The sequence below is a fragment of the Molothrus ater genome, chromosome 17 (assembly GCF_012460135.2).
Source record: "Molothrus ater isolate BHLD 08-10-18 breed brown headed cowbird chromosome 17, BPBGC_Mater_1.1, whole genome shotgun sequence".
Classification (NCBI taxonomy): Eukaryota; Metazoa; Chordata; class Aves; order Passeriformes; family Icteridae; genus Molothrus; species Molothrus ater.
Genome location: NC_050494.2, coordinates 9,173,299 through 9,194,849, shown reverse-complemented (window position 1 = coordinate 9,194,849; position 21,551 = coordinate 9,173,299). Strand labels below are relative to the sequence as shown.

Sequence of the window (21,551 nt, the reverse complement as noted above, 5' to 3'; positions counted from 1 at the left end):
CCACAGCCTTAAGGGGCTGCTGGGCTTGATGTGCTGCTGTGGCTGCAGCAGCATCAGCAGCAGCACTGGGCTGCCAGTGCCTGCCAGCTGGCCTGGGGAAGTGGGGAGGCAAGGAGAGATGGTCAGTGTGAGTGATGAAAGCTGCAGCCAGAACATACAGTTACTCCCTTTTTAAAAAAAAAAAAAAAGAAAAATCCACTTAATTCATTTGACAGCATTCAAAATATAGTCAGAAGGAGTTCACTGGTGTTTGGTAAAACAATTTCATGGAGGGCTGAATCCATTGGTGCACCCACAGCTCACTCGCCCAGGTGATGTCCATTTGATCTGAGCACAAACAGGAGCTGGGATTTAAGGGAGAAGCTGAGAGTCCAGAGAAATCCATTTCTAAGGAAGCCCAGGGTGACACTGCTGTGTGGGGCTGAGCAGCACCCACAGCAGCAGCCAGCAAAACGGCTACAACCCTGATACAAATCTGTCCTGGCTTTTTACTCAAGATAAGCTGGCTCTCCAAACTATTTTTTTCCCTCTTTCTCCTCCCCAGAGTTTCTATTTAGCCTTTTCTGGAGATCTTTAGCTCACACTTCTTCCTGCATATTAGCTCTGTGGAAATGCAGGTTCTAACGAGGGGGTTGTGTAACAGGTAATCAAAAGGGTGTCACTGCATGTCTGGCTGCATGGTAAGTTCAGTATTTCAAAGAGCAGTAAAATCTAGCAAAGTCCACTGAAAACAAGCCCTGAGTGCCTGCATTTTGCAGTGGATTTTGGGCCAAGCTCCATCCTCATCCTCTCCAGTAGCTGATCCCAGGCAGTGCTGCAAAGGTACAGCCAGGAGGTCAGGTACTGGGAGGGAGAGTTTCAATGGGTGGGTTTAATGCTATTGGAAAACAGCTTTGTTCTGTTCTGTTGGGTTGTTGTTGTTGTTTTGGGTTTTTTTTTAGATAAAATCTTAAAGTTGGTTCATAAATTTCTAGGGGAAAAGCAACCAATCAGACACACGCTGGGAATGAATCCAATGAGAACTTACTGACCACAACAATGGGACTTCCAACAGGTTTTTATGATGGGTTAAGAGGCTGGCTGCTGTGTATGAATTACAGGCTAAAGCTTACCCCAGGAAATACATCCAGGCTGTCTGCCTGAGGGCTAGAAGGCACCAGTAACATGGGAAATCAGGGAGGGATTATTCCTGCAGTGGCACAGCCCAGTGCTGGGCCACAGCCCTGCATGGGAGCAGGGAGATGGGGCACGGGGAGCCCCATCACACCCAACAAAACCCCACAGAGCTACAGGAACATCTAAGAAACATATCCAACCATTCTACAAACACAGAGAGTCATGGATAGGCTCTAAAAATACACCAGGAAGGGGCACATGGCCCTGTCCAGGATACAGGGAGGTGTGGGGTGAAAATGAGTAGAACATTTTGTATTTTAGCTTCTAAGGAAGCCACCAGGCCCAAAGGGAACATGAAGGATGCAGTGCTTCCCCATGTCCTGGAGGGCTGGGAGGCATGGCAGGGGACTCTGTCCCCAGCTCCATGAAGCTCCAAATCCCAGGAGGCTGTGAATTTCCACAGCACTGCTCTAACCTGTATGGTTTCACTTTAAAAACCTGCCTGGCTTTACTGCAGGTAGAGCAAGGCAGGTGGGTACTGCTAAAACCCGCTGGTGGCTCAGCAGCCTCATCCATCATTGTTCCAACGTCATTCCCTGCTTGTGTCAACTCCCTGGGATGGATAAATGAGATACAAGAAATGGGAAAACGCTCCCTGAATCCCGAGTTAGTTTTCCTCCTCTTAGAGATAAAAAAGGAAAAGAAATGAAAGGAGGACCCAGGGAAAATGCACCTGGGAGAGGGCCAGGCTGGTCAAGGGTGGGAGAGAAGATTGCTGAAAGGCAGAAGGACCATTAGAGACCAGTTGGACCAGCAAGGAGAGCCTGAGAGGGCACAAGGAGCTGCAGGTAGGGTGAGGGTGGTGTTTACCTATGATCCAGGGCAGCTTGGAGGGAAGTCTTCACACCTGGGCACGGCAACTGTCACAACACAATGCAACTACCAGCAGGCGTGGAGAAATAAAGGTGAAAAGAAGAGCATGTACACACACAAAGACATGGGAAGAAAAAAGAAAACACAAAGCAACACGGAAATTAAAATCAAGTCAAAAAGAAAAACAATGAAAAAAATACAAAGCAAAAAAAAAAAACCTCCAAAAGCAAAAGCATATACCAGCCCTTAGGAACTCAAAATCAACTTTTCAACCAAAAAAAAATTAAATAAATAAGCAAAATTATATATTCAGATAACAAAAATAACTATGGAGACAGTGGCATCACGAGGAAGGCAGTGGAGGAGGAAGCTGGAGGAGGAGGTACCTGTACATGGGGACGGTGACGGTGCGTTCGTAGTACTGCCAGGTGGAGTGCAGGTCTGTCCGGGACAGGTTGGTGGCATAAAATCTCCAAGCCGCCTGTGCAGGAGAAAATCCAGTGGGATTGTGCCCCCAGGCATGGCCAGAACCACCCCTGGGTTTATAAACCTCGACCAAGATCCAGTCCTATGGGATGGATCCAGCATTCTGCTTTCTCCTTGATTTGGTAAGGGACAAACGTGGGGTGGTGCCATGACACTCCTGACCTTGGGTGCCCAGTTAAAAATGCTGCAGGTCCCAGGCATTCACTGCCAGGCCATGGTAAGGATGGGTGTTGTTGCCCATTAAGAAGTGAAAAATATGGAGAGAGAGGAGCAGGGGAATGTAAAATGACTAATTTCAATTCTCCAAGACGTACAACAAGGCAAGCCTTCTGCACGGACATCTGTTCTTGTGAAGAAAACGCTCCCAACTGTACCTTTATATGAGGATAAATATTCTCTTTGGGGAGAAAAAAGGGTGAAAACAGACTGTCCTAATGCATTTGTCTTGCTGAGCTGGCTGCTTGCTGAATTTCATCCCTTTTCTCTCTAGATTCCCTACCACATATGCTGTTTTCCCATAGCTGATTTCCTGGCATTTATTCCCAGACCAAACCAGTCACCAGCTGCTGTCTCGCACCTTACACACACAGCCCCATTTGTCTCCTCCCCATCTTCTAAAAGTCTATGAAGCCCCCTAAAACCAGGATGGTGTCGTCACAAGGCTCCATGGATGTGACCCTCACCTGGATCAGGCCCGCTGCTGGGTTTCGCCTCTTCTCAAAGTGTTTTTGTCGATGCTGCTCTTGAACCTTCAGAGCAAATCCTGAACCCAAGATGCCCTGGGGAAGAGAACAAAATTTGCCACTAGCAGTGGTTTAGTTAAGCTTCCACTTAAAAATTATGGCTAGCTTTCCCTCCAAAGGTTTTTTCCTGGCTCATTTTTGATTCAAACTTAGAAGAAGGAGGGAGGCTCCATTCTGGTAGTCATGGCATACACTCTCCAAGGGGCAGCAGATTTTGCTGGCACTCACTGGAATTGCAAGTTTTCCCAAACTACCTCCAGTCAACTGATAAAATACAAAAGAACTCCAGCATGCTGGCTTTCAGCAGATTACCCCCACAGGAATCCTGATCCTGCAACACATTGAAATGCACTGCCAAAGGGACAGGGGGAATTTGCTGAAATGGTGTAATCACAGAATAACAGACTGGTTTGGGTTGGAAGGGACCTTAAAGCTCACCTCATTCCAACCCCCTGCCATGGGCAGGGACCCCTTCCACTAGGTCAGGTTGCTCCAAGCCCCATCCAGCCTGGCCTTGATGGGGCAGCCACAGTTTCTCTGGGCAACCTGTGCCAGTGTCTCACCACTCTCACAGGAAAGTATTTCTTCCTAATATCCAATCTAAACCTACCCTCTTTCATCTTAAAGCCATTAATTACCCCAAGAACAGCCTTCTGGGGAAAAATAAAGTTTTTTACTGCTTCCATAAATATTGTGCAGAGCCAAATCTAGAGCTCCCATCCTCTTTGCTCGTGCACACAATTCCCAAGTTGTGGATATTCAAACAGGCTTTCCATTTTTCTCCCTCATTTTCTGACTCAAAAGCCACAGAGCATTACAGTCAGGAAGTCTGAGTGCATGACATTGTAGCTGTTAGAGTACCACCAGCTCCAGGGGCTGGGGACAAGGCCCAGGTGAGCTCAGCACCCACTTACAGCAGGAAGGGCGAAGAAGGAGACGCCGATGAGTGTGAAGGTCGCCGCCAGCAGCCGCCCGTTCCAGGTCTGTGGATACTTGTCCCCGTAGCCAATGGTGGTGAGAGTGATCTGCAGGGAGGAGATCAGTGCCCAACCCTTGGTCAGACAGCCTTAAAACTGAAACAACACAGCCAAAACTCCCACAACAGCCGAGTGGCACATGGAGGAGCTGGGTCACTGCTTGCCCTGAGCAGTGCGAGGCACGGTGCAGCTCGGGGAGCTGGGGCACCAGCAGGGATGGGCAGCTCCATGAGATGCAGAGATACCCTGACACCCCCCCTGTTCACGTGCTGGTTCCACACCAGTTGGGAGCGTTTTGGTGCCTTTTGCTGTCACAGAGAGAGCTGCCATCTGGTGCAGAGGCTGGCGGCAGCTCGGAACCTCCCCCAGGAGGGGTTGTGCCTTCAGCAGGGGAAGCGAACCAGCTCTGTTCCCCCAAACTCCCTCTCAGCAGCTGAGGAAAGCTATTGGCATGCACAAAGATCTGCTGCTGTTTATTCCCAACCTTCCCAGCAGTGCCCATCAGCTGGTCTCCACTCCCCTATTTAACAACAGCCTGTTAGGCTGAGAGGATGAATTACGGCTCCTTCACACCACCTCATTTAGAGATGGGTTTTGTCTTATTGCAATGCACCAGGAGAGAGCTGGCAAGCTGCTGTCTGTATTTTAGGGAAGGACCTGAGAGATTTGTTGGAGACAGAGCCCCCTGAATTCCAGACTGCAGGGGAAGGCACTTTTTCCCACTTCAGTCCATGGACATCACCAGTGGGAAATACTGGCTATTCCCCCAAGGCTTCCAAGAGGATTTGGAGAGCCTAGGCTGGCAGGAAAGGCAGAGAGGGATGGCCTGATTAGAAACATCTTTGAGACTTCTCTTCCCAAAGGCTGTCCCTGTCACACATGGACAGTGCTGGCCCCAGGGATGGGAGCTAACATCATGCTGATGTGACATTGGAAACATGCATTCCATTTAGAGTAAAAAATCACTTTTACACAAATGGAAGTAGGATCCCAAAGTGCCTTTTAATTGGGCCCACTAAAAGCCTTATCAATTAGATGCTACTTTGACCAAGCGGTTAAAAAATGCATCAATGTGGCTAATCCTTACTGAAACGCAGAGTCGGAGCAAGGCTCTCTCCATAATCACTGCAAAGCTGGTTTGCAATATTTTTGTCATTTCTACAGACAACAGGAAGTGTTGGATACACTAAGATTAACCAAGGGATGAGCTTCTGAACCTGAAATTTGGTTTGTCCCATCTTTCAACATCTGCCCATATTGGATCCATGAGCTGGACTCTGACAAAAACTGTTTCTTTTAATGAAGCTCAATTTTTATTCTGAACTTCTCAGTGGCAAAACAGTCTCAGAAGCAGAAGGGATAAATCTGCCCATGGTTCTCCCCAGACTGAGCTCTAATCTGGGCTGTCACTTTTCCTTCATTGTTTATTTTCTCGTTATGTCAAATTGGGCTTTGTTTTTATTTTTCTGTCCTAACTAAGGGGCTTGAAAAGCAATTTACTGCCTCTTTCCCTTTGTTGAATGGAGGAGCTGCTTGATCAGCCGATTCCTCCCCAAGCCTGTTATTGGGATTTGATCAGATCGGGGATTTTCATTACATGCTTTGTAATCAAGGCCAAACTAGTGATGGAGCAGAAGAACAATAACGCAAGAAGATTAGAATGTCATTAATTCTCTCTTTGTTAATCGGGTAATCCAATAAGTCACGTGCACACACACAGGCACAGCAAACCACAAGTACTGCCCTTTCAGCAGAAATGTGACGGGGAATGCTTGCCCCACTGGAGCCTTTCTGCTACTTAGGCCCTATTAATTTTATGAAATTTATTCCAGCATATTCAACAGTGCCTTGCCCAAGTGCAATTTAAATAATTAAAGGGCAGCAATAGCTGTCAAAACAATGATCAAAGCACCCCATGGTGTGGGATCTCTCTCTGACCTGCCTCTGTCACAACAGAGCTCAATCCCATGACTGGGAGCGCACCAGTTCTCAGTTCCCCTGCAGCTCCAGCCAGTTCAGAAATGTGATCCCACAACAATTTCTATGAGGTTTATGTAAGAAAAAGGGCTAAATGGAACAGCCTGAGCCCATTTAATAAAAATGTTAACTAAGCACTCTCTAAGTCGATACCTCACGTAAGTGATAGAAGATGGAGGGTTAATGGACATTTTATTTTAATAACCAGCAGCTGCTCTATGGAAATTACTTACCAGACCCCACCAGAGTGCATCTGCGTATGTATCAAAGTGCTCATTTTCTCCCTTCTCGGCCAAGTACACCAGGAAAGAGGCCAGGATGAGGCACAGGAAGCCAATATACCAGGCAGTAATCAGCTCCTGTGAGATCATTAAGAGAAAGAAGAGAATTGCAGTCCTGGTGCTCATCTCCAAACACTGAGTTTCTTGCTTGCTGCTGGATCTGAACTTTCCTTTCACTTGTTTAGGGTTTGGGGTTTTGGCTGGAGATCAGTGATGGCACTTTCTGTGATGGGACCATGGCTCTGCCCGGTCTGAAGATCAAATTATCCAAACACACACAGCAAACGGAGAATTGAGTGTTAAGAGCTCCATTATTGCAAGAACTGGAACTGAGACTTAAAAAACTCTGATAACTCCCCAGTTCACACAGGGAAGCGGAGTTGGAACCCCCAGATCTCTGGAGATTCTACTTAGGGCAGGTCCAATCCACTAAAGGAGGAGCTGTAAAGTTGTGGTCTGGATGGACTATTCCCCGAATTTTAATTCAGAATTCACAGGAGTGATTATTTTTGGATTAGGTTAGTGCAAGGGTGGACAAAGGAGACACAAAAATTTCCTGTGATTTTTACACAGTGCTGGAGAAGCTGGCTAAGCTTCTCTGCGGAAAAGAAAGTGAAGGAAGCAGGAGAAGTGTTAAAATCATAAATAAAGCATCAGGAAGCAAAAAGCTAACAACAACCTCTTCCCAAACTGATGCCCTTACACCAGGGATTGGTTCCATGACTGGAATCTCTCTCTCCCTTCCCTCCTTGACTGGTGGAGCACTCCATCAAACCTTGTGTCTCTGCCTGTGTCACTCCCCTGTGTCCCTACAGTGTCCTTCCAACTCCCCAGGGCCTGGAAGAGCTTTGGGATGGAGAGCTGAACCAAAGCAGTGTCCGTGGTGGGGAGAACACAAGGAGCAGCTCCACGTCCCTGCCAGGGCCTTGCTCACCTTGCTGTGTGCGTAGACCACGGAGCCCAGGAGCTTCCAGGTGCCGCCGCGCCGGTCCATGCGGATCATGCGCAGGATCTGCAGGAACCTCAGACTCCTGAGGGCTGAGGTGGCAAAGACATTCCCCTGGGAGCCCGCTGCCAGCACGGCGATGGATGCAATCAGCACCATGATGTCTGTGGGAACACAGGCCAGGGAAAGCTGAGGAAGCGCTGCCAGATCAGAAAACAGGCAACCCCGCGAGGAAGGGAGGAATGATGAGGAGGACTCCATGAAATCAGAAGGTTAATTAATTACTTTATTGTACTAGATTATTCTATACTATATTACACTATATTACACTACATCTAAACTGAAAGTGCACAAGCACTCAACTGAACAAAATCTCATGACTGTCTGCTGGCCAACAGTCTGGACACATGCTTGGTCCTGATAGGCCAAGGAAACAAAACACCATCACTTTGGGTAAACAATCTCCGCATTGCATTCTACTTTGGCACAACACAGGAGCAGGGAACAATAATGAGGAGGACTCCATGATATCAGAAGGCTAATTAATTATTTTATTATACTGTATTATTCTATGCTATATTACACTACATCTAAACTGAAACTGCAGAAACACCCAACTGAACAAAATCTCATGATTGTCTCCTGACCAACAGTCTGGACACACACTTGGCCCTGATAGGCCAAGGAAACAAAACACCATCACTTTGGGCAAACAATCTCCACATTGCATTCTACTTTGGCACCACACAGGAGCAGCAAATGAGATAAGAATTGTTTTGATCATTCTCTTCTCTGCTTCTCTCACTGCTTCTCTCAGGTTCAGAGAATGTGAATTCCACACTGCCAGATCAATAGCAAAGGGAAAGGTGTTGCCACTGCCTTGGGCTGTGTGTGACAGGGGTCCCCTACACTTGTGTCCCCTGCTAGAAGGACACAGTACTAATTTGAAACTGGATGAAAGCAGCCACTGCACACCTTGTGGGAACATCCTGGTTTCCTTCTCCATGGTCATCATTCCCATAGAAAATGGGTCAAATGCTGCAAATGGATTTTGATCTGATTCAGTGTTAACATTGGATTAAATCCTTGCCAAAGGCTCCTCTTTTATTAGCCATAGCTGCCTGTTACACAGAGCAGGGAATTCCCCCATCTAAACTGGGAATGAAAATCCATACATACTCCATAGTAATCCTAAGGTGCTTAAGGACAAAGTCCAAGAAATTGGTCAAGAAAAAAGTCTTCCTCAATACATATCAAAGACCCCATAAACTTCCCTCTTCTCTGATTTGCTACACAAATTTTATAGGAGTGTTTTTCTGTGGAATAAACTGAAATCCTGCAGATGACCATTGCCAGCTCCCAAAGGCAGCCTCAGTAGTGAAGGGCACGGCCACTCTGTCCATTTCTAGTCCCAGAAAATATCACTGCTGTGCCCAGATGGCCCCTCTCACAGGAGACTCACTGAGTGCTTTACAAACAATAATTAATTAAGTCTCACAGCTCCCTTGTGAGGCAGCTCATCAGCACCAGGGAAGGCAAAGTGAGACACGGAGTCTCAATGACTTGGGAACAATTTGGTGTGGAGGTTGGACACAGGATTGCAGGATTCCAGTTCCTGTGCTCAGCTTCTCCTGGCTAAACCCTGCTTCTGTGGCTGTGGCCAGCTGTCAGTGACACTTGAGGTATGCAGGGCACTGCATGGCTCCCAGGCCAGCAGACAACAGGGAGAGCCCTGTGACAAATAACAAAAAGCATTGCCATGGATTAGGACTCCTGCCTTTGGGGTTTTTTCCCTTTCTCAAGGTGACCATGAAGCAGCTGAAATTTAACCCCCAAAACACATGCAAGACACTGGAGCACCATGCAAGCCAGTGCTTGGAATGTCCACCCTGGGCTGGGGAATCTCAAGCAGGGGCTCAGCTCTTACCAATGACACAGAAAGGCTTGCGGGCAAATTTCAAGCGTCCCCTCCAGCCCCGGTAGCGGCAGCAGCAGCCGGCGGCCCAGATCCGCACAAAGTACTCCACCCCAAACACCACGATGGTGACAATTTCCTGCAAGCAGGACAGTGACATTAGCGGGGGGAAAAGGATGGTGGAGAGCACATTCTAGAATCCAGGACAAACCCACAGCCTCGGAAAAACGCTCCTCAGAAAACACAGCACTGAGCAGTCTGCGCCGCTCGACAGAGAGCCCAGGCTGGAGAGATCACCAGATCTCTGCTTCTGTGTCTTCCCTCCCCCTCCCCAGCGTGGTGAGAGGTGCTGCACGTTGTAGTCATGAATTGGAGTTTTACACCTCCTCACATTGTGCTTGCTCCCCCATCACAGGACTGATGAACACCTCGTTGTCTCCCTACCACCAATCTCCAGGACTCAACTCAGTTAATGCAGAGGGAAGAGCAGAGATGGGGATCACTGAACCTAATCCTAGAGGAGGACAAAAGGGGATTTCAGCTTTTTCCCTAGAAAACTGGCTGGTTGCCTGTGTGTGCTGGGAGATCTGGTGCAGGCATGCTGTAGATCCTCCATCCCTTGGTGTCACACGAGCTCTTTTCATCTCTTTCCATCTCCACCTGAATATCCTGTGCATGCTCCTTCCCTCTGAGATCTTGTCTCACCTTTCTCATGTGTCAAACCCAGTGAGGCCCTCATTAGTCTGGATCACCTTTTGATTTGATGTAGGGCAGAAATAGGGAAGAGGAAAACAGATAAAAGGAGAGGAAACAGGTGAATCCAGCAACCCCGGACTTTTAATTTTTTTTTTTTTTTCCATTTCTGACCCACAGGCCCAAGTGGTCCTCTTCTCACAAGGGACAGTTTAAATTCTTGTCTCAAACACCTCCAGTCTCAGGGGTTTTTGTGGTTTTGACCTTATTTTAATACCTCACTGTCAGCCCCCACTTACCAGGATATAAAGAGCCCCTTCTGAGCTGTTCTGGTACTCATCAATGGTGGAAAAGACAGACAGCACCAGGCAGGAGAAGACTAGTAGAAAACTAAAGAACACAAAAAGGGAGAGAGAGAGAGAGAGAAGGTCAGTCTTAATGGCAGTAAATTTTCATATTCATCCAACGAACTCAGAGAGCAATTTTGAATATATTTCTCTCTGACTTTTTACTGCACAGCTGCTACACCACCATGTAAAAAGGGTAAGTCAAGCCCAGTTTTGCTAACTGGAAGGGTTATTTGTGGATGGACCCACTGGACTATCCCCAGTTTGGCCAGTGCCAATCCAGTTCCCCTTCCAGCTGGCTGCTCTGATCACTTCTGACATTTTTGTCCCCAAAAAAGTGTCAGCTCTTTCAGCAACACACATCCAAAAGCACCCAAATGAGCAGGGACATTTCTAACTGGGATCAGAGGGGAGCAGACTGGCTGAGGAGCAGGAGCATGGCCTGAGAGCATGGGCTCTACTTATGCATTTACATCCACAAAAACTCTCACAGAAGTGGTGCTGCAATTCTTGCCAGAGGAGGACATTTTTGGGTGGATTTAGTGTTCCTTTCTCAGGCAGGTACTCCACATTAACTCTCTGCTGGAGTTAGAAAGAAAGACTGGTGATTTTTTGGGTTTGCTGAGCATCACTGGGAGGTGGGTGGTTGTTACTCTGCTCTTCTCTGGCCAGACACGGGACAGAAGAGCAGTTTGATCCAGCCCAAGGGAATGTGATTTTGGTGCTGTTGGCACTGGGGAGGGAGCTGGGCTGCTCTCTGTCCCCAAAAGCTGTGGAGATACAGCCTTGGCATCATCTCTCTCAGTGTCTAATTTACCACAGAACCAGGGAGATGCTCAAACCCCACCTCTGACAGCTCCATCCCAAGAGCAGCCTGGGCAGTGCCACCCCAGGCTGTCACTCACTGCCTGCCCTCACCAAGGCTGCCCAGTGCTGATGCAATTTAAAGGGCACAGGATGAGTGACAGGAGCTCGGCTCTCTCCTGACACTCAGCGCCTGAATCCGCAGCTGCTGAGGTGTCCTGGCATCTGCTCAAGGATGGAGGCTGCCACCCCTGCCCACTACTGGCTCCAACAAAAGCAGGGAAATTAATTTACTCTGGATCGATTTACTAATACAATAAAGTAGGCCAGTGCAAGGAGAAACTAAAAGCTGCATTCTTTAAGAGCATTAAATAATTCATCTGTCTGACTTTGTCTCACATTCCTACCAACTGCATTGTGAATATTTATAAGGTTTGGTTCTGATGGTGGGGGCTGCTGCTTTTTGGTGAATAAAGAAAAGGAGTTTCACACCACCAGGTCGTGCTTGTGGCTTTGCAGTGACCATTAATGTCACAGTAACAAGTAAAAATAGGGAGATTTGCAGTATTTATTTGAACCACAGGCTGAAACGTGGTGATGAGGAAGAGACTGCTGGAGGTGAAGGACCTTCAGAGCCATCTCAGCCAAGGCTGAGCTTTATCAGCCACAAGATGAATCCAGCACCAAGCAGGTATTGCCTGGTTTCTCACTGCAAGTTTCCCCTTTTTACATCAGATTTGGTGTGCAGACAATTGAAACAGCCTCAGGAGAGTAAGAAAACCTCACTTGCAATCCCACTCACGATGTCACTCAATGTCTTGTAGGTCCCACTTCAATATCTTTTCTCCCCAAGCTGGTCTCTTAAAACCCTTGCCATAAACAACCCCACCACAACCTGCCCTGCTGTCAGATGGGCTCCATCCATCCATCCATCCATCCATCCATCCATCCATCCATCCATCCATCCATCCATCCATCCATCCATCCATCCATCCATCCATCCCCACATTTTCCAGGTTGCTGGGGCCATGCCCTGGGAGCTGGAGAAGGGTCCCACTGCTGCCCACACCATGGCAGGCGGAGCAGAATCCCACACTCCAGAAGGAAAGGAGCTGCAACTAGGCTGCTGCACTCCTGGAATGGCCCAGATTTTGCTGCAAACTTCTATGCTGAAGTGAGAAACAAATGAATAATCAATGAGAGAAGAAAGAGGGAAAACAAACAAACAAACAAACAAAAATATAATGGAAAGGGATCAAGGGAAAAAGGAATTCTACATTTTCTGATTAAAGAAGTAGAATGTGAGCTGTATTTATTTTTGTGACCAAACATCACTGTAAAGTGCCTGAGGAAGGGTTGAAAGCAAAATGTCAATATCAGAGCAGGCTTGCACACTGTGTTTGCTCAGTTGATCACCTTGGATAGATCCAGAATAAAGTCAGTATCAATTCATGAGTCCTGGCAGGGACACACATCACAAAAAAAATGAGGATTCCTGTATGTGTAAGCTGACAGATATTGATAAGAGAGGGGGGAAAAAAGGAATAGAAATTGCTTTACCACTTCAAATCCCGAGGATGGATTGTGCAAGCTGTGGTTATGGGGAGAGCTGGGGCAGCTCCAGGTATTACTGGAGCACTTGGACACCTGGGTGCTGCTTCTCCCCCTTCCAGCACATCCCTGCAGCCTCCTCCCCAGCCTCTCTGTGCTCCTCAGCTCCCCAGGGCCAGCTCAGAGCTGCTGCAATTTCCACTCTGGGCTCCCCAGGGCTTCCATTGCCAGGGAGACCTGATGCAGATCAGGCTGGCAGGGCCAGCATTAATTACAGCTCTGCCGAGCACAGGAGGCAGCAGGGAATGCACCAGCTCGTCCAGCGGAGCATGGGAGATCCATGGCCAAACCCCACAGGGACAAAACCTGCCCTGGCTCAGCCCCAACAGGTAAGGGATCTCCCTGTCCCAGCCAGCAGGTAAGGAGCAGTGCTGCCAGCAAGGGATGCAGGCTCTGGATCAGCACAGGATGAGCTGCACACACATCCCAAAATAGCTGCACAGTGATGCAGCTCCTCTGCCTGAGCATGTGGATATCCTGTGCATGCTCCCTTCCCTCTGAGATCTTGTCTCACCTTTCTCATGTGTCAAACCCAGTGAAGCCCTCATTAGTCTGGATCACCTTTTGATTTGATGTAGGGCAGGAATGGGGAAGAGGAAAACAGACAAAAGGAGAGGAGACAGGTGAATCCAGCAACCTCGGATTTTTAAAAATTTTTTTCCTATTTCTGACCCACAGGCCCAAGTGGTCCTCTTCTCACAAGGGACAGTTTAAATTCTTGCCTGAAACACCTCCAGTCTCAGGAGTTTTTGTGGTTTTGACCTTATTTTAATACCTCCTGCCAGACCCCACTTACCAGGATGTAAAGGGCCCCTTCTGAGCTATTCTGATACTCAATCCCCCCCACCAGCCTCTGGGGGGCTGCAAAAGGAGACTCAGAGAATGGCACCTTTGTGCAAGGAAGCTGCATTTGGGGGGTTGAGGCTCCTGGGAGGCCTTGAGGGACCTGCAGAGGGGTGGAAGAGGGAAGCTCAGAGGGACGTGCACATCGGGGCATGTGTCCTCTGAGCTGCCACAGAGGGAGGGCACTGGGGAACAGGAAGCTGCACTCTGCTTTAATTCCACCTAATCCACCCAGACAGATCAGGAAAGGGCTTCAGATAATAATGGATAGCTAAGGAAAGGGAAACAAGCCAATAAATAGCGTAGCAGTTGGGATGAATCTAATTTTTAAAGCTACATATCTAATGAAAGTAAATTACATCTGCAGCCTGACTCTGGGAAATGTTAGTTTGCAATAGGGAACGTTAATTAGGTCCCATCTAATGATTTTTACATTAAAGATGCCAATTCTGCTTGGAACATTGGAGAAGACACTGTCCTCCTCCTGAGCAGACAGGTCCTGCCCAATGCATGGCTGGAGTCAGCACCCAGCATCCCCAAAACTCTGGGGCAGCATTCAGGGTGGTTTGGGACCACTGTCTCCTCTCCAGAGGGACAGGAAGGAGAAATCTGTCTCCAGCCTGTTGGAGAGGGACACCTCATGGCATTTTCTCACCCACCTCTCATTCCTGCAGGCCCCCAGCACCTTTTGCTGCTCTGACATCCCCCACACCTGTTGCTGAGACCTTTAAGCTCAGCCAAGCAGCTGTGCAAATCTGACTGCTGCTAATGCCAGAAAATCCAAAGACCTCCAAAGTCTGACTTTACATCCAAAGGTTATGTTGACTTAAAACACCCGTGCAAGCTTCTTATTACAATTTTTAAATCCCAGCACAAAATCTGCATATCCACATTTCATATCCACTGTGCTTCAGGTTAGCAACAGAAAAAGGAATGACTGAACTCCCCCTTGGAAATGAAAACACTTAAAATGCATGAAACACGAAAGATTGTCCTTCTCTTTTTTTTTTTCCTTCCTCAGTGAAAGCACATGATGGAATCATCATAAACCTTCTCAGGTTAATCATCTAATTTGCCTTCCAAAAGAAACCCCCTTGGAATCTACATGCCCATTTACATAAGAATTTTAAAAAGGCCTCTAAATTTATTCCTGAAATACTCATATTCAAATAACTGACATTCCCTGACATTCAGAAATGTTGGGGTGCCTCTGATGGAGCACCACTAATTAGCAACTGGGTTCCTGGATGTGATGGAGATGGATACAACACAAGGAGGTGACTGAAGCTTGCAATAAGCCACTGTGCTTGTTGCCCACTTTAATGGCTTTCCCTGGAATTGGGAAAGGCCATTAATGATTTGTTTAATTAGAAGGGGCAAAGCTGGAAAGGAAGGAGTATTTCACCGCAGGCATTCAAGAGTTGCACAATGAAAAGCAACTTAAAACATTTAAAACACTTGACAATTACTTTGGGAATGTAAACAAGGCATTGATAATTGTGCTAAAATAAAACTGATATGCTTATGTGCAATCCCAGTAAAGCCATTTGCTGTGGGCTCTGTAAAATCCTGCAGTTCAAGTACCTAAAACTTTGATGTAAATCAAAGGCCAGGAAAACACAGAAATGACAATGAGTGAAGGTGAAAGGGCATCCACAGCAAAGAGGAACAGAGGTTGGCAAATGCCTTTTAGTGCTCAGAGAGCCTCAAAACCAGAATGGGAGTATTTGCAGCTCAATTTAAACCTCCATTGAGTCAGAAGCAAAATGCTGAGAAAGCTGTGACTTTTCCAGGGATAAAAACTTTGTTGTACGGCACCTACCCCTAGCCAGGAGCATCCATCATCTTTATTCATGTAAGCAATCCTGCTGTGACTTGCAGCCTGGCTGCTCATTTCCAAGGCTGAATAGAAGCCTGAATACCTCACTCTGGGTTCCCACATCACTTGGTCTCAGCCAAAATCATCTCCCAAGGCAAATTCTGTCACTAGAAGAGCTGGAAATAGAAGTGGAGACTCCTGCCTTTTGGTGCTGTGCCTTAATAAATGCTCTCCTTCTTCCCAAAAATAACTCCTGATGGCATCTCAATCCCCTCAGGTTTGGCCATGCCCAGCCCCATCCTCTGTCTTGAGATTTTGCTCCTTGAATGAGCCTGGAGGATCCCTGAGCATCCATGGGGTAGGAAACATGGTGATGAGCACAGTGGCTGGCTCCAAGGCAGGGATTGTCATGGTTTATAAACTTTTTAACAAATCATTATCAAAGGCCTGTCTGGGACAACATTCACAGCTCCTGTGCATTCTCAGTGCACTCAGGTGATGCCTGAGCTGCCTTGATAAGAACCCCCTTGCTTTACAAAGCCATAAAGAGCACTGAGGACTGTGGGGTGAACTGTGGAATGGTCTGGGTTGAAAAGAATCTTAAAGATCTCCTAATTCCAAGCCCCTGCCTTGGGGCTGCCACCTTCCACTGGAGCTGGTGGTCTAAAAGGAGCACTGCAGCATCTCCAGAGGACCAAAGCAGCATTCCAGGGAAGGCTGTGGTGTGTGCAAAGAGGCTTTAGGTGGTGTGCTGGGAGGTGAGAATTCATCAGGCTACAGAGAAACAGCTCTCAGGGATCCACGTTAAAGGGCTGGCCCTGGGATGGGAAGGAAAATCATGGAATGATTTAGGTTGAAAAAACCCTCCAAGATCTTTGAGTCCAACCCTTCCCTAGCACTGCCAAGGCCACCACTAAACCATGTCCCCAAGTGCCACATCTACACATCAGTGAAATCTCCCCGTAAGAGCTCGGCAAAGTGGCACAACCAAGCCACAAGAAAACCTCTTGCCCTGCCTTCCTTCTATTTAGGAAGCCCATTTCTCAAAAATAAAAGCAGGATTTAGGAAATTTTTCCTTCAATATCCACCACCTCTGAAATCAGTTGCCACTCCAAAAGCTCCTCCAGCCTTTTGCCCTTGCTTGTAACAGGAGTGCCAGAGTCCTGACCCAAACCCATGGGCTGCAGGAATTTGAGCTGAAATTTGGTTTCCATGAAATAATATTTCTTCAGTCCCGCAAAGGATTGTGTATCCTCAGACTTAGGAGCAAGAGTGAGCTTAAGAGCTTTTCTGGATTGAAGCCTCAAAGAACAAAAGCTGTCTGGAAATGCCAGGGAATGGAGATCAAGCTCTGAACCCTTACAGTGGGAAAAGGAGTTAAATGTAAGGAATTGCTTGGGATTTTTACAGGCTGGCTCTAATCATTTAACTTAGGCTGAATAAAAGCTTTATTAATAATAATGACTGCATGCAAAGTTCTAGCTCCAATGTTCTGCTCTGTCCTCACCCAGAATGAATCACTTGGAAATGCTTGTCTGCGTATTCTCCTCGCCCTGCACACGCAGCCTCAGAGGAGCCAGATGTCTGGAGGAAAACCCAAAGTATTAATCAAGCCTGTGCACCTGCCAGAAGAGTCTGTTCCTGCTGGGATCCAGCTCTGCTGGGCTGAGGCTTTCTTTCAAAAAATTTGGTGGGGAGAAATATATTCATGCAGCTGCAGAAATGGTTCATGGGAGAGAATCCTAAAGCCCACGGTGCAATTACAGTGCATTGGGAGGTAAATTAAGAGTATAAAATATTGGACATTTAAGTAATTCTTAAAATGTCTGTGCAGGCATTTATTCAGATCATGTTCATTGATTTTGATGTGAGGGAAAGTTGCTGTCTCATGCAATACCCACATTATTCAGATTGAAATCTGAGCACTGTCTCTCTTTCATCCCACAGGGTATTCCCCCAAAAGTGCCTCTGCTTCCTCCCCACCCTGGAAAAATCATTGCTAGTGAGCACAGTAATACAAACCTTCCTGATCCAACCTTTATCCCTATTTGAAGATCAAGTTATTTCTGTTTCTTAAGCCTGGCTTTTCCACAACACCTCAAGAAAAATAGATTTCAGAAGCCAAGGAAATGCTGCATGGTTGGAGCATGCAGGAATTAAAACTCTTCTTGCTGAGGTCAAACTCCTTTGACTGACCTGGGCAAGTCACTCGATCTGAGGTGAGCTCTAGAACTGGGTTATAAGAAAGCTGTCCCTATAAAATGTAATGCTGCATCTCATCTAAACATTCCTCGAGGGAATGTGACATACAAAAATAGGCTCTGGTCTAATTGCAAATAGGAGATTGTCTCCAATCGGGCTGGTTCCTGCAGCAGACAGGAATAGTAGCTGGTTTTTCAAGGGTCTGTCCCAGAAGCAGTAATTCAGCTGGAGCCTGAGGTTTCCTGCCCACTGAGGATGAGCTCCAAACCCCTGAGCTCCTGCAGGTTCCCTTCCCCATCTCTGACTCTGCATTGGTTCTACAGCACCACGAATTTCAACACCTCAAAACCAAAAATCCTTGCTGAGAGCATCCTTAGGGAGCTGCTGCCACAGGGGCTCAGCAGCTCTCAGCACGCACCTGAACTGTCCCACACCCACAGAAGGCAACTAAATAGTTCAAAATCCTTGTGCTGCCTTTAAAAACCTCTATTTCCCTATGGGTGAGGCCCTTGGTTTGTGCTGCTGTAAAAGCAGGACCCCAGAACTGCTGCTCTTGGGCTCCCTCTCAGCTAAAGCAAAGGAGAATGGCTGAGATATTGGCAATTTTGAAGGCACTCAGATGCCCCATTTCCCAGGGCCCATCCCCAGCTTCATTCCTTGATAATTAGAAGACAAGGATGTGGTTTCTGAGAACCAAAGGCTAATGGATAACACCAAAGTGTAAAATGCAAGGATTACCAAAGCCCTGCTCATTTCATTTGTTCATTTGTTTGTTTAATTAACAGAGTCTTGGGGAAAATAAGGAAATATTTACAAACTGGGGAAAATAAGGAAATATTTACAAACTGCCCATATAAAATCTAAGAGTTGGCAATTTCAACATCTGTTTAATTTTACCTCTCTTGTCCCAGGTAGTGAGCAGGAGCTCACAGCCACGGTGCAAAGGAATTGGCTTACAGCCTTTTGATTTCAGTCCCCAAAAGACTGTGACCCCCGCACTGGGTAAAAAAATGTAACCTGAGGAATAACAGGAATGCCACAATAATCAGGATTGATGTTCCTTCTCACCCACTCCAGCACAAATCAGGAATAATCCCCTGAAAGCCAAGGGGGCTGCACTGCCACAGGAAAGGCTCCAGCTCAGCTGGGTCCAAACCCTGCAATGCCTGAGGGACGCCTGAGTTTGGCAAAGAGAACGCAGGACTAGGTCCAACAAACAGAAATAAAGGGCCAGTGGTGGTTTTGGAGCTCTGCATCCCCTCCCCACGTTGGTAGGATATCATGGTCCTCCTCAGCAGGGGTGGCAGAGCACAGCCCTGGTGTTTCCATGCCTGAGAAGCTGCTCCTGTCAGCATGGGGACATTTTTTCCAGGAGCAGCATCTGGGCCATGCAGACAGGCAGCCCAGAGGAGCTGCCCAGGGTGAAGGGACACAAAACAAACTTGGATCTTTGGAGAGCTCAGCATTTAGAAGACAGAGCTCTTTAGCCCTAAAAAATTGCTGAACCAGCCCAGTTATACCGCAGGGAGAGGAGAACATGACACCAGCTGCCAGTCAATCCCTGCTCAACTTCACCACTAACAGAACTATTTTGAGTCTCCCAAAACTGCAGCTCTGAATTCAAAAGTCCTTTTCCCCCTTTTCCTCTCCATCAGCAAAGGTTCCCTGAGCAGCTGGCAGATTTGTGTTCCCCAGGAGCCATGGGGACATCACCATCCTGTCACCACCCACATGGGCACTTCCTTGGCTCAGGGCAGCTCATGGCACCTGCACAGACAGTGCCAGCTCTGCCAGGGCACAGCCTCTCTCTGCACCTGATACAGGAATCCCCAGCACCAAAGGACAATTAATCACTTCTGTCACCTCTCACTTCTTCCCTGGCAAAACGCAGATTCTGCAGGTGGGTGGCCAGGTGTGGCTGGGAGCAGGAGAGCCCAGCTCACACACTAAGGAACTTCTGCAGAGGGAGAGGCTGCCCAGAGAGCTGAACCCTGCAGAAAGGGGAGGGAAGCCATGGCCCTGCCACAGGAAATCAAGGCAACCTCAGTTAATGAGGGAGCCTCGTTTGAACTGGGCAGCTCTGGGGGCTGCTGCAGGCAGGGCTGGGGTCACGAACCAGCACATTCAGGGCTTTTGTGCTCACCTGGATACTCACAAAAAAGGTGACATTACCTCACCCAAAACCTCCATCAGTGGAGGAGGGGAGGAATGATGCCTGTCCCCCCCAGCTGTCCCTGCAATGCAGCAGTTCACAGGTCAGCACAACCTCTTCAGTTAAGGCTCATTATCCAGCCAGTTCCCAAACCCCACACCTATCCCTCACTGCTACTCATTGCTATGAACCACCCAGACATGGGCAGATGGGAATCAGGCTCAGACAGCACCAACCAGGTGGTGACCAAACCTCTGTGGATCCCCTGACAATGGATGAGCCTCACACCATCCCCCTGTCTGGCTGCCTCCCTGTCTCTACCTAAAATATGGATCTGTTGGCTGATTTTCATCAAGTTTGCCACGGTGATGGGCAGCAGTGAGGATAAGAACCTCTTCCCCCATTTCTGCCCCTCAAAGGAGGCTGCCACAGGAGCTCCATGGGGCTGGCCCACACCAGCCAGCCTGGGAAAGCCACGAGCTCCCAGAAAGCAGCTCCCCCGTGTTCCCCCGCACAGCAAATGACAGGTTTGCTCCCTCTACTTATTTCCCTGTGCCAGTAAACACAACAATAAATAGCAAGTTGCAGGAGGCAGATGATTGTGTGGTGAAAGGTGGAAAACATCTAAAAATGATTTAAAGCAGGGAGGAGAATAGGAAGAGAGGTCTGTGGATTATAATCTCTGAGGAGGAGGAGCTGCTTGGCTGGGGAAAAGCAGCAGAAGCAAGGAAGGTTTTCCTTCCCACCCTCCAGCTCCTTGCTCTGGGTGATGCTCAGGTCTTTTGTGCAGGTCCCTCTTTGCAAAGGTCCCCAGACTCAGCCCTGGCACCACAGCAGCCCCAGCCCTGGGACAGGAGCAGGGGCAGCACTGCAGGGGCTGGACCCTTTAAAAACTCCTAAGGACCAGGGACACATGGCATGGACACAGAAAAGCTGAAGAGAGATTATCTAGCTGCCATTTCAACACGCTGGTAAATCAAAGTCGATGGAAGCCATATGCTCTGCTGGGAAGCATCCATCTCGTTGCCAGGGAAACATCCTTCCCGTTTAAAATGGCAGGGAAAGGCTTGCAAAAACCTGCTTTTAACCCCCTTTTCTCAGGAATGATCCAAGTCCCCCAGCAGCTCCCCCAGCCCTGCAGCATCGCTGTACTGCTGCTGCCTGGGAGAGCTGCTGCAGCTCAGCCTGGGAACAGGAGAAGGAGGTGGTGCTGCTCCCCTGGGCTCCAGAGGAAATCAGAGCCAGCCTGGCAGCAGTGAGATCCCACATCAAATTCCCAGCTTACTCCCAAGGCAGCTTTCACAGCCCATTCTCTGGAAAAGCAGGGAATCACCCACCTGGGTCACATCCAGCAGCTCCGCTCGGGGATGCTGCAGGTGCCTGGTGCAGGCACACACAGATGTGCCCAGATGTGGGGCAAGGGAATGACCAACAGCAGGACCACAGCTAGGTTAGTGCTGCTCAAACCATCTCCTGCAGAGCTGCAGGTACCACCCATTCCTTCCAGGCGGCGAGCACGGGTCTGACCTTGGGAATTACAGCAATCTGCAGGCAGGACTGCAGGCTTCAGGAGCCACAGGAAACCAGCACAGAGCTCAGCAGCTGCCTGGGTCTGCAGCTGGCCCTGGGCCTCCTGCTCTGCATCTGCACCTTCTCCTTGCTCCCCCTAAGCCAGAGCTACAGCCCTGGGTTTGTTTGCCAGGGCCACTGTCATCTGCAGGAGGAGCTGATGGGGAAGTGGGAACAGCACAATTTATAACCTGGC

General features: G+C 48.2%; 1 protein-coding gene across 10 annotated transcripts in view; it reads right to left on the bottom strand.

Annotated features, from left to right (window-relative positions):
* KCNQ2 (potassium voltage-gated channel subfamily Q member 2) overlaps nucleotides 1–21,551 on the bottom strand; it is a 74,587-nt gene that overhangs the window by 40,869 nt on the left and 12,167 nt on the right. For all 10 annotated transcript variants that reach the window (XM_054516681.1, XM_036395816.1, XM_036395817.1 and 7 more), the window contains exons 2-8: nucleotides 10,307–10,397; nucleotides 9,327–9,453; nucleotides 7,388–7,563; nucleotides 6,406–6,531; nucleotides 4,133–4,243; nucleotides 3,159–3,254; nucleotides 2,376–2,470 (exon numbers count right to left, since the gene is read on the bottom strand). In XM_054516681.1, coding sequence (XP_054372656.1) covers nucleotides 2,376–2,470; nucleotides 3,159–3,254; nucleotides 4,133–4,243; nucleotides 6,406–6,531; nucleotides 7,388–7,563; nucleotides 9,327–9,453; nucleotides 10,307–10,397 — 822 coding nt within the window. The remainder of the gene's footprint in view (nucleotides 1–2,375; nucleotides 2,471–3,158; nucleotides 3,255–4,132; nucleotides 4,244–6,405; nucleotides 6,532–7,387; nucleotides 7,564–9,326; nucleotides 9,454–10,306; nucleotides 10,398–21,551) is intronic.